The sequence below is a fragment of the Lepisma saccharinum genome, unplaced genomic scaffold, assembly GCF_977018435.1.
Source record: "Lepisma saccharinum unplaced genomic scaffold, izLepSacc3.1 HAP1_SCAFFOLD_815, whole genome shotgun sequence".
In the NCBI taxonomy this organism is placed as follows: domain Eukaryota; kingdom Metazoa; phylum Arthropoda; class Insecta; order Zygentoma; family Lepismatidae; genus Lepisma; species Lepisma saccharinum.
The window spans coordinates 419-14,070 of record NW_028143478.1 but is presented as its reverse complement, the minus strand read 5'-3'; the positions used below and the strand labels follow the sequence as shown (position 1 = coordinate 14,070).

Below are 13,652 nucleotides of genomic sequence, written 5' to 3'. Positions count from 1 at the left end.
TTGAATGTATATCTCGGTTTTTCAATCACACTACTCGTATTATTTCGGCTGAACAAAATAGGTGAAAAGACTTTTCGATTTGCCCTCGTATTTATTTAATTAGTTTGTTGTATGTGGCTCTTTTGTCACTTTTCTGACAGCACTAACCACCACGAGAGGTTTTACTGGCTATGTGTTCAGACGCCAGATGCTCGTTAGCCTGGGAGTAATATACGGAGGAGAGGTTGACAAATTGATTTCCTTACCGCACACCACAGATTATAGTCAGTGCCAGTGTCATAAATCTGTATTCATTATATTTTGATTTAAATTTCTAAGATGTGTTTCAAAACTGATCAAGGAGACTTTACTAGTTACAGAAATCGAAGTGAGAGGCAGTAGGTGGTATCCTTTTATTTTTTCTGGGATAATACTATGATAAATTCTAAAATTCTAAGACAAATTGTGATACATATGTACACATATATACTGTTATGTGTCTCCAATTTACTTCTGTGGATCGCAGGAAACAAAGGGCAGTAGCTCAACAATGAGTTACAAGTGTCGGTCTTCATTTCATTGATTGATTCGATTTATTTCAATTCACATTTTAAAGAGGCTTGTCCCGGTCGTCCTGTCCATATTATTAAAAGACCACTATTTGTCCCGTTTTATAAAGGTTTAGGAGTTAGCCTGAAACCCAAATCTAAATTTGAGAGACATTTCATGCTAAAAAAAATGTTGATGAAATTTGGTCTGCAATTCAAGTCAGGGTTGTTAAAAGGTCAAGGAAACTTTTTTCTCGCACAATTTCAATTCGGTCCAAGTTGCGTATTGTTTCATTGAAAAAATGTTCCTGGACCGTATTTAAATTGATCCAGAAAGAAGATTCCTGGACCGTAATAAAATTGAGCCGGAAAAAAGGTTTCTGGACCGTATTTAAATTGAGCGGGAAAAAGGGTTCCTGGACCGTAATAGCATTGAGCCGGAAAAAATGTTCCTGGACCGTATTTAAATTCATCCTGAAAAAGGTTCCTGCATCGAATTCAAGTACTTTATACATAAAAAAGTTCTTCACGGCCTAGAACCCAGTTATATTTGCTGATTTTCTCTTCCGGAAGGGAATTGAATATATTTACAATTCCTGGAAATTAACAACCCTGGGATTGTTAAGGATCCAGAAATCCATAGATTCTAATGGGTTCTGTTTGGAATTTAAATTCGATCCAAGTTTCGTTTGTTTCATTGAAAAAAGGTTCCTGGACCGTATTTAAATTGAGCCGTAAAAAGGTTCCTGGACCGAATTTAAATTCAGTCATAAAGAAGGTTCCTGGACCGCATTTAAATTGAGCCGTAAAAAGGTTCCTGGACCGAATTTAAATTCAGTCATAAAGAAGGTTCCTGGACCGTATTTAAATTGAGCCGTAAAAAGGTTCCTGGACTGAATTGAAATACTTTACAGATAAAAAGGTTCTTTACGGTCCAGAACCCATTTACGGTTGCTGATTATCTCTCCTGGACCGGAATTGAAGTTATGTAAAATTCCTGGACATTTAACAACCCTGTTTCAAACACTTCATAAAAACCAAAATGTTCCATTCGTCGAGAACATTCGAGCAGACAGCAGTTTAATGCTTATTGGTGGGTTGTATTATTTGTGTGTTTCTTTATTTGTAGAGCAGCGAATAAGCTCGTCCAATTAGCGTACATGAAGTTTCAATATGGACCTGCAACAACAATTTATTTTCTTGCGTCTTATCACGAACTCAAGAGACAAATCTCTCGTTGTGTGTTAGATATAGCTTTTGGGGGTTTTCTCAACGGTTGGTGAAGAATAAAACTGTTCTGATGAATGCTTCTGAATACTAACATCAAAAGTTGATAGAAGGGAGCAGAAACACTATGTAAGCACAGACAGGTCATACCGATATTATAATAATTAATCTCTCTTGAAAATGGGAGATCACATTCCATATATTGTTTATGATGTATTATGTGATCTATACTTTAATAAATAATAATTATAATACGTTAATAATAAAAATTATTTTAAAATTAGACCTAACAGATTATTCAAGTAATAGGGGGTGAGTAACTGACCTCCTTGGGATATCTCGTTTTGGGGTCAAAATCTTATGGTCACTATATTTTTGCCACTTTGGCTAATTGCAAAGATGAGTGATAATATGACGAGTCTCGTCACTCACAAAGAATGCCCAGCGATTTGAACCAGACCTGTGACTAGAATTTATCTCCAGGGGGGCTCCCGGGTTAACAGGGGGGGCTTTGTAAACCAAGTCCATATTTCAAAAGTTTAACACTATTAAATTAATGTAAGTTATGTGTGGGGGAAGAGGTCATTAAGTTAATATAAAATTTAGAAATATCATACTAATACTACAGTTTTTTTTCTATATCTTCTAAAACATTTCTTGAAGTGTTAATTGCCTGCTTCTGGCATCATCCCTTAGTACACACTCCATACTACTTTTGATGATACAGAAATTTATATTGTACAATAATAATGAACAATATTCAATCTTAGCAGCCTCCGTACATTGATCCGTCGGCGGAAGCAATAAAACTCTCTTTCGTTCCGAAAACGTGGAAGCCGTTGAACTTTGATGCAGATGTGGAAGTAATGTGGATGATGACGTCAAACAAAGTTTCATCTTTCTGTCTAAACTGGAGGCTGCAACTGGAGCAGCGAAGGTACAAATAAAGAAGTTTCCCTATGAAGTAACTTTCTAAAATCTAGAGAATATTCTTAATATTTGCCGAAACTTAGCTCATGAACAAGATAATATTTGTTGTTCATGTTCTGTCAATTTATCCTTCACCAAATCGTGAGAAAAATTTTGTCTACATTTTCGCTCTTCACTACAAACAAATTATACAAAATAGCTTTACCTAATGTTAAGGGTGGTTGACGTTAGTGCCAGGCGGAGGGGGCTCAGCACACCCTGGCCCCTGCCTGGCTACGGGCCCGATTCGAACCCGGAACAGTCGTAGCGTCAAACAGCTTGAAACAGTCAATCACATCATCAACGACGAACTTGAGTTCAAAAAGTGTGTTTCAGATGTGTGTCCCTCTTCAGCTGACAAACATTAGCCAACCCAATTTTCTCTACCGGCATGAAGAAACTAGTGCACATATGGCGGACGTGTATCGACACTGGTGGGGACTACATCGAAAAGTGATCTTACCCTTTAAGAGTGGACATTCAAAACTTTCATTTGAATATAAAATCATAAACTTCTGTCACTCAATAAAAAAGTTATAACCCAGGAGGTAAAACTTATTTAACAATATCTACGTGTGACACTTTACACGCAAAATGTATGGATCTAGCCATGAGATTGGATTAAAATATTCGTAATTAACTGATTCCATAGAATTATTATGTACTTTGTGACTCTGAATGCATAAAAATCAGTAAAGATAGTGTCTCACATGTGTTACGCTTTAAAAATTTAGCAAGGTTTAACATCTGAAGCATATAGGCTACAGATACTAGCAATTTTTGTTCGCGCAATGTGCAAATTATATTCATTCACACAAATATAAACCTCAAATCAGTCAAAAACAATAATAATTTCCAGATTGATTAATTTTGTTCATTACATGGAATAGGACCACAGTTCGTGTAATGACCTATATCTAGGGACGTAAAGTTTTCGTTTTAACGATAACACCGCAAAGTTGAGAAATGCAAAATAAAATGTTTAAAATGTATTTGGGTTGGTAAGGGAGCAAAATTTTCGGTGCTTTGGAATCGCGAATTACGCAATTTTTCAGAATAAGACCGAATTTTGCACTTCAAAGCGAAAAACACAACGATATAAGCAATATAAACTGGGGATAATAGTTATTCTGTTAAAAAGAAGTACCTGAAGCGCTATTCTGTCATTTTTAGCCCAGCTGATAATACTTCAATTCAAAAGAGAATATCGCGTTTCATTTATTGCAGTTTGGTGCAGACATGACTGACAGTGTTTAACCTCGTCCTGAAATAAAATTCGCTCGGAAGGGGCGGGGATCTTCCCGGAAGGGAAATTTCGTAGGAACGGGAAAATTTTCAGGGAGAAGCACCTGCCGTGTTTTGGAAAGGAGCGTGTGTGTATGTGTGTGTGTGTACACAAAATGGTATTTTAAGATCGCAGAGGGATTTTTTGGCATTGTGAGGGAAATGTGATGTGCATGATTATGTTCAAAGATTTGGGTGTTATCATTCAATAAACATTTCATATTTAGCGGCTGATGATATGAAATAGTTTTCCGAATGGAAGAAATTCTCACAATGGTAAGCCATATTATCATTTTTGTCATTAAAATTAAAATTTGTTTCAATTTTCCAGAACACTGTGAAAATCCTAATCATGGAAGGAACAATAAATAAAAATGCATGTCAAAATAACACGATTTTAAATTAATAACATCGAATTTTGCTCTAAATCTCGAAAAATAACATCGAAATTTAGGGAAAAATAAAACGAACATTTCACGTCCCTACCTATATTAGATTATACACAGTGCCACTTATAAACGTGAGTTATTAGTATTGGAAAATTCATCATTACCATATCAAACATTCCTTCTTATGTACAGTCAAGGACACTTCTGGGTTGCAACTATTCCATGGAAACGAAAAGAGATTGTTACAACCCAGAAGTGTCAATACCACACAGGTGAATGTATGTTCGCACGCACGCTAAGCAACACAGCAGGCAAGACACTTGGAAAGCAAATAACTTCTCCAGAAACACCCCTCTCACATACCTATCTTGGCATTTGCATTGAAGTTGGTGTCCAGGTGGTGTGTGTCTTTTGTTACCCGGACAGTCTCAGAGAGAAAGGCATTGAAACTGACAGTGACTGTCAAATAGACTAAGTAAAAATGAAATCAAAATTTAGTTTTCGCTCGTTTGGGAAAACGCTGTTCTATTGTAATATTTATACACATCTACAACTTGGGCAGAAAACCCTATCTTCTTTAAATATAGTTGAAAGATTTGTTTTTTAGATCTTTTGAAAGTATTTACATACGGAAAAATCTTCAAGGAAGTTCGAAAAGAAGGAAAGTCAATTTAAAGAATTTAACTTTGAAAGTAAGCTCGGAGGAAAAACTGGATTTGCGCGCCATCTAACTTCAACTAAGGAAAACCAACTCGCAAAAATCTAATTAGCATTATTTATACTTCAATTCTCTCGAGATTGCATTCCCAAGACGAATGGAATGTCGGCTAAATATTCATCCAGTGATGGAATGAAATGCAGGGTAGCTTTGGCTTAAGGCCTTGTCATTTGAAGACGTAATTCCCTCGTTATGGAAACAAGGAACATTTTACATGGCTGGCAACAATATGATATCTCATATTTGGTATGATGTTCTACATGCTCACTCTTTGGAATGAGCAGTTTTCTTAACTTATTTCAGATTTGTAAACATGATATGGAAATTATTAACCCTAGTTTACCCGTGCTGTACGAGAGACATAATTACCAGGGATGCGGGTGGGGGTAGGCCTCACAACCCAACATTTTATTTTATCACTAAAATTCAAAAAAACATTTTGTTATTGAGCAACTATTATCTTTGTTGATTATATATGTGCAGTTATTTATTAATTATAATTACAAAAATGACCATCACTAATAAAAAATAATAACCAGTTATTGCATGAGTGGCACACACATATTTTACGATTCACTAGAACTCACAAAAACATAATAATTTCTCATTACTGCTGTTTTATTTTTATTTACGCAATTGTTTATTAATTATAATAATTACAATAACAATTCAATGGTGGGCCTGACAGCCCCTTCCCATCTCGGGTAAGCTAGGGTTTAGGCAAACAACTTATCTTATTTGACGGATCGTTACGACGCTACGAACCCTTGAAGAACGTCACTTTATCCTGAATATATGCAACCTCGCAGCGCAGGCTTACAATTGGTACAATGGATTGACTTTGTATTACTATAGTTTTTATACCTTCATAGCTTTTAAGTCCAAATTTATGCACAGATTGTCTAATCGGGACCGGGCCTACAGTTTACAGTGAGATCCGAGCCAGTATGTGCCTCCACCAAGTATCGAATCCAGGACCTCTTGAGTGCAGGCGACGACGTTTCAACTACGTTATCGGGAAGGCCCATTGTATAGCTAAAAAATATGCCATATATACATATATACAACATATATATTGATTCATTGAGTTGGTGTTTTAAGTCCACTTTATGCACAGTAATGCATCGGGACTGGACCTACAGTTTAAAGTAGGATCCACATACATAGATAATATGACTTTTCTATAAATAATTTGGCACATATCTGCTTGATCTGTCTGAAGGAGTAGTATTATACTTAAAGCAAATGTTATTTAGGTAATGTTTTTTTCTTTTTTAACGAAGTAAAGTCTAGAACAAGATCAAGAATCTCGGATTCTCGTCTCGGTCTAGACTTCATTATCTACTAGAATGTCTTCCTATCACATCTAGCTCTTTGGAAAAAAGAGAAAAAACTGTTTTCCGAATCTTTTATATTCTCATTTGCAGTTTTCAAATTATACGCATTTGCTTGTAACTTTTTGTGGATTTCTTGTCTTCCTTTCCTAATTATAGGATTTCTTTCTTACTTACTTCCTCTTTTTGTGATTTTATTATTTACTTACTATTTCTCTCTCGCTTTAAACAGTTCATTTTCAGGCTGGTCCAATTTGATCGATTATTATGTACAGTCACGGACACTTCTGTTGTAACGAAACCATTGGCTATGGTGTAGTTACAACCAGAACTGTCCTTGACTGTATACATTGTTTACGTACTATATGCAAATTGAGAAAAAGCGGACTTAAAAATAAAAACTAACTATCTCTTTTATATTCATTGCGTTTTTTTCCTCGTCATAGCTTTCTTTAATAACTATAAAACATCCTGGACCCATAAATATAAAATCACACAATTTTTATCTACTTACGGGCACTTTCATTATTATTTGTGACTACTAATTTGTTTCGGTAGACAAACATAGATGGCAGTGTTACTTAAAGTCAGTTATACCTCGGTCCATCCCACCAATCGGAACTCGATAGACATGTACAAAGCGCCAGTTAACATGAATTATTGTGATGAGCAGTTATTCAAGAACGATGAACGCGAAATGTAAGACGTAAATCGCGTAACGCGAACTACCCACGTACCTCGCATTGTGAAAACGAAGGGAGATTTGCTCCTGTATCTAGGCTGAGGACCGTAATACTGTAATTCTATAATTTACAAGAACTGACACTTGGTTGGCTGTCAAGACACTCACGTTATGTTTAAAACACTGTATTATGCTGTTTCATGCAGGGCTCGTAATGGAAATTTTCACGAAACAGAGACGCGCGACACGAGAGTTTCATACCTAAGAGACAAGATGCGTGCGACACTTGTTTCTTTGCTCAGATCGCATGATGATGCAGTTGTAATTGCATTAATCAGTTTTTTAGTCACCCGAAAGAAACGTAACAAGAGACATTGTTACATCTAATTCGCATTGCAAAATTTGTGCAAGTTATTGAAACTTGGGAGAGGCATGTTGTGCATGAGAAAACTGAGAAATAATATGAACTGACCTCAAACTGTACACGCTAGACTTTTCAGCCTGAGTAAAGCGAATACCTAAAAACTAGAGAAATGGTTCTCAACCTTCGTGAAACCTGTCCCGAAATTTTTATTAAGTCAATGCCCTTAGTCCAAGAATAATAGTTTCATTACGAGTGGAGGATTGTTAACAAATATAAAAATAGGGATGACAAAGTGGTAACGTTGTGTCCTTGTAATTAAGTGATCCGGGGTTCGATAACCATTGGAGGCACATAGTGGCGTGGGTCCCACTTTAAACTTTCAGTCGAGTCCTGATAAGTATGTGTGTGCATAAAATGGACTTAAAAAACAAAAACTCACAACTCAAATATGATATTGGGATTATGATAGTTGTCAACTACTGTCAGCAGAACATTTCGCAGCTCAGTATAGTTGATACGAGGGCACGGTATCGGGTCGTGGCCCGGCGGTTGAGAAAAAATGCACTAGAGTACTTTACCATGTTGACTGATCTATTTTGGACTAAAGTGCCTCCATATGCTGGCCTTTTCAAATAACAGCAGTCACGTCGTAATTGGCGAAAACACGGCCTCTTTGAAGGCAAATTACAGACGATAACTGCATGAAAAAACTTAATATAGCGAAAAGAACATTGTGTTTAAATTTTTAAACATTGTTAAAACATTGTGTTGTAAGGCCTCCGGTTGGGCTCACTTCTAGACTCTATAGCTCGTTGGAGTGAAGCATTCACTGCGCATACGCGAACAACAAACTGAGGCGACACGATGCACGGTATTGAGAAAGCGGCACAGTCCGAGAAACACGTAAGCGACATGCGACACGTGCAGCTTGCCGTGTCTCTTCGGTTCGAAAGGTTGCATTGATTACTGAGTGTTGGCTTCCAAGCGACACGTGTCTCGTGTCGCATATCTCTTCCGTGTGCATTCTTTAGAGTTCTGAAACGTGCATGAAATGAAGGGCACTGGCGGATTTATGATTTATTGGGAGGGGCATGTCGGCACATGCCCCTCCCAAAAGAAATGACTAAGTATTATGAAAAGTCACAATATAATTATTTCCAATGGAACAAAGCGTTTTGTAATGTAGAATCGTTCAATAGCTTTCTTGAGTATAATAATAATAATAATAATAATAATAATAATAATATCGTCTTTATTGAGAGGGCGTGTTTCGGCCTCGCGGGCCGTTCTTACAACAAACCCTTTAAAAAAACATATTACAATTGACACTTTCCACTTCCTGAAAATCTTTGTTGCAGTAGAAAGAATAAAAAGAATAAAAATACAAAAAAAAAATACAAAAAAAGAAATTAAAAAAACAACATTCCTACTTATAATGTAAACAATTAATGTACTGAAGGTACAGAGTTAAATACCACAATTAAAATACAATTATTACAGCTAAAACTACAACCAATACCTCATTCCCATTCATTACAGAAAAGACAAAGCCAGGCACTATTGTTTGGACAGCAGATGTTTCTTTAGATTTATTTTGTATGTTGCAGGGTGGAGCTCCCCTGAGGTCAGTGGTGGGGGGAGGTCATTCCATTCTTTTATTGCGGTGACTATGAAAGAATTCCCATAGAATGTTGTTCTGTGTACAGGAATCGTGAAGTGTGTTTTTTGACGAAGGTTAATTTGTTTTCCTTTCTTCCTGTACGGAGCAATTTGATCATATAAATATCTTGGTTCCTTATTGTTCAGGATCCTAAACAATAAAGACAATGCCAAAAATGTTCTCCTATTCTTAACGTTTAACCAATTAAGTTCTTGTAAGTACGGGGATATGTGTTCTCTTCTTTTGACATTCAGTATAAATCTTATGCAACTGTTTTGGAGTTTTTGTATCTTGTAATTTAGAGCACTGTGGATGTTTATAAAAACTGGGGAAGCATAATCAATTTTTGGCATTACAAGTGTGTTGACTAGGTGCGTTTTCGTTTCTTTGCTTAGCATATGTTTTAATGGAAAAAGTGATTTCAGTTTGGCTATTGAGTTTTTAATTATATGTGTGACATGAGAACCCCATTGTAGATTCTCGTCCAATATTATGCCAAGGTTGCGTGCCGTTTCTACTTTCTTTATTTTGGAATTATTCAGTGTAGGGAGGGGGAGTTGTAATTGTTCTAACTTTTTGAGGTTACTCGTTGTGCCTAAAGTTAAAATGTAAGACTTGGATGAATTCAATTTGAGTGCATTACATTCAGACCATTTAGATATTGAATTTAGGTCCTGTTGCAATGCTTCTAGGGCCATTGCACTGTTTCTTAATGGTGTTTGTATATATATTTGTGTGTCATCCGCATACTGGTGGTATTTGCAGTGTTTTAGTGAATCATTAAAATCATTGATGTATAGCGAAAATAGGATAGGTCCTAGAATACTTCCTTGTGGTACTCCTTGTTTGATATCAAGCCATTTAGACATGCACGATTTATTCTCATGTACTAATTTTACACATTGTTGCCTGTTCGTTAGATAAGACCGAAACCATAACAATTCCTTATTTCTTACGGTATTACAGATAATAAAATAAAAGAATAAAGAAAACAAAGTTTATAACAAGTACGCTAACCAGGACTGGATACAGAAGTATGTCGCCACTAGAAATTTAATCCGGCATACAATACATGATTCACACTGATGGAGGAATCTTTCCAAAGAATATTATTGGAAGCTTACATCTTTCATTTTTAATCCTTGGTAATAAAGCACAGCATCGAAGAAGTCTCGGTTTGTTTCCTAGAGAAAACACCATTCTAATTTAAACTGAGGCTTCTGAAATATTCTGTGCCCCTCTCAAAAACATATTCTGGATCCGCCTATGAACAATGGCGTATCGCAAGGAGGGTCTAATAGAGCAAAGGAAGTAAATTTTTTTTTTAGAAAAAATTGGGGATGCTTGTAATTTTTTTTTCCTTCCAAATATGAAACACCCATTTTCAGGTTATGATATTATTAAGATTACATTATTTTTTAAAACGACTCACTAATTAAGAAAGGCTTGTAATACGTGCAGCACCGTCCTTGTCTTGAAAGCAGAAGGTTGTCGAAAATGTAACGTCTGGCGAATATGGTGGATGCTTCATGTAGTACTTCTATACTGCAGTTAAAAAATTAAAGACACACAACTATGAAAATCGTAATATACTGGAAGGATACTTACCCCGCCACTGAAGATTCGTTGCCCCTGCGACACAGCACTCCTTTATTCACTGTGCACTTTCCTGTCATTGGGTCCGGGGGTGCAACATTGATGTATGGTGGTTCCTCAAGGAAAGTGATCTTGAGGTGAAATTTTTCAGGAACACCCTGTGGTGGGGTGTGGCTGTTTCCCGGCCAAACAATGTCCTTTATGTCGAGTCCATCTTTCTCCCAAGATTTCCAGACTCCGATCTAGAAGAGAAGAAACAAGAAACTCTGTACAGTAGTATCAATATTTAACGACTGCAGAATTAGAGAAACTGTATCTAAAGTCCGAATCACACGGAACTGGATATCCAGTTAGTTGGCGCTGAACTGGCTGCGTGGCCGGAAGTGATGGCTGCCTGGATGGCTGCTTGACTGGTTTGGAGGAATAGGACATGTTCTAATTGCTACTTGCTTTCCTCGACTGGATTCTGTGGAGCAGCCAATCAGAGCGTAGTTTGGCCATGTGAAGATAATCTGCGAGTTGGAAAGGAGTGTTTTTTGTCTGTGGTTTCCGAGTACTGGCTGTTTGTTATACTTTCTCCATTTCTCGATAAAGAAAAAAGGTAAAGAGATGACGTGCAGTGCATTCGTGTTCAGGTAATTAATATTTAGGTATTTATGCAAAGCGATGAGATGTGTACGTTGCAAATATGATTAGCCGAAAATCCTTATTGTAACAAGTGTATTCAATGTTTGATTTATTTTTTGTGTGAATCAATCCTGCGTACGCACACTCGAGTTCATTAACATCTAGACCGCCGAGCGAGTTTTCGAGTTCTCTCTGGCCGCTGCCTTTGCACGCGATTTTAAAATGTTACACTTATTTCAGAAGAAAACAAACGTTATATCTCGGAGACTATTTGAGCAATCTACTTCGGGTAACTTTTGTTTTGCAGCTAGAACATGAGGGCATGCAACCGTGCAAGAATCAAAACGCCAAACTCAATAAGAGGGGTTAAGTGGGCCGCGGCCCCCAACTTTCAATGAAAAAATCATAAAAATGGGGAGTATTTTCACATATTCGATAATGTAATGCACCCAGGAACATGAAATGATTTTCATTCGGTTGGGAAAGGACCATTCTTTGAAAATAAGGCTAAAGTTTACCTCTCCTTCCAAAAATAGCGAGGGAAGAGGGGCAAACTCCCTATTTGTATGATTTTTTCATTGAAAGTTGGGGGCCGTGGCCCACCCAACCCCTCTTATTGACTTTGGTGTTTTCATTCCTGCATGGTTGCATGTCCTGATGTTCTAGCTGCAAAACAAAAGTTATCCGAAGCAGATTGCTCGAATAGTCTCAGAGATATAACGTTTTTCTGAAATAAGTGTAAAATTTAAAAATCGCGCGCAATCACCAGTGACCCATCGGCCGACTACGCCTATATTTTCTATGGGTCACATGTGACCCATTGGCCGAGTAAAGGTTAAAAAGCTTGTTCGGTAGGCTTTGATTACCATATTTTTTCGAGCAATTTTTTTCTAGTTCATACTTTTCTTCTTGACTTTTAAATAAAAGCACAAAGCAGTAATTCTCCGACAACATTCTTCAAATTGGTCGTCCATCTTTACAGATTATCTCCTCTGCGCAATGTCATATGGTTTTGACTGATTAATTGATTTGTTGCGTAATACTCCGGCGATAAGCAAACTTCAATAGGGGCTTGTTAATATAAAGTTATGCTATCGCTCTAAAGTTAGGGAACACACTTAACGCATTGCAGAAAATCCAATGTTTCTGCCAGCCTCACTTCCATGTAGTACACTCCGCTGACTGCTTCTTGCAGGCAAACTGTGGTCTGGATTGACGGATAGTATAATCCTCTGCAGGGCTTTGTGTTGTCCTGCGTCTCTTTTGTGTATGCTGAGAGCGCATTTACAGCCTCAGAAAATTTAAATATTGCATATTTTTCACACGCATAGATGTGTAGTCAACGTTAAGAAAATTGGGACAATTATTAGGCGCATCCAGAAAGTAAGTTTCCCTAGGGTCGTGCACAAAAAGGAAACATTATTTAATTCAATGATTTATTGCCACAGATACAGCACTTGTTCAGTTATTTGTCAACATAATTCCCGCCGGAATTCAGCCACTTGTCACAGCGTGGGACCAACTTCTGTATACCTGCGTAGTAGAAGTCCGCAGCCTGGGCACCGAACCACTGTGTGACAGCCGTCTGAACCTCTTCGTAGCTGGAAAAATGTTAACCGACAGGAACTTTTTCAGGTGCAAGAACAGGTGGTAATCACTGGGAGCGAGATCCGGCCTGTACGATGGATAATCGAACACCTCCAAACCGAACCTGTCCAGAAGGGCTTCAGTGCGCCTAGCCATATGCGACTTCACATTGTCGTGCAGCAAGATCACCCCGGCACTGAGCTTACTGCGTTGCTTATTCTGAATGGCTCGTCGCAATGTTCTCAGTGTTTCACAGTAACGGTTGGCGTTCACAGTCTCACCTCTGGGCAGAAATTCGATGAGCAGAATGCCTTGTCTGTCCCAGAACACCGCGCCGATACAGTCTGTTTGAACTTCGTTCTGCATGGAGATTCACTGTGACGCCAATGCATGGACTGCTTCTTGCTTTCCTGGGTACTGTATGCAACCCACGTTTCATCCCCTGTGATGATCCGGTTGAGAAAATCGTCATCATCATGGTAACGCTGCAGAAAAGTCAGGGCCGTGCCCATGCGTTTTCCTTTGTGTTCGGGCGTCAGTTGTTTCGGCACCCACCGGGCACCACATTTCCGGACCAAGAGGCGTTTGGTAACAATGTCGTGCAACAACGACCGAGAACTGTGCGAAAAATGGCTGCAGAGTTCCGTGATCATGCCGCGACGATCCTCCAATATGCGCTGCTGCACCT

The 13,652-nt window shown here is 37.9% G+C and overlaps 1 protein-coding gene across 1 annotated transcript in view; it reads right to left on the bottom strand.

Annotated features, from left to right (window-relative positions):
• The window catches only part of LOC145983335 (glutamate receptor ionotropic, NMDA 2C-like), a gene marked incomplete at both ends in the record, with an annotated part of 82,959 nt that extends 71,967 nt beyond the window's left edge, over positions 1 to 10,992 (bottom strand). The window contains one exon of the mRNA XM_083116476.1: positions 10,763 to 10,992. Within this exon, the coding sequence (XP_082972602.1) occupies positions 10,763 to 10,992 (230 nt within the window). The remainder of the gene's footprint in view (positions 1 to 10,762) is intronic.
• Positions 10,993 to 13,652: the final 2,660 nt, after the last annotated feature.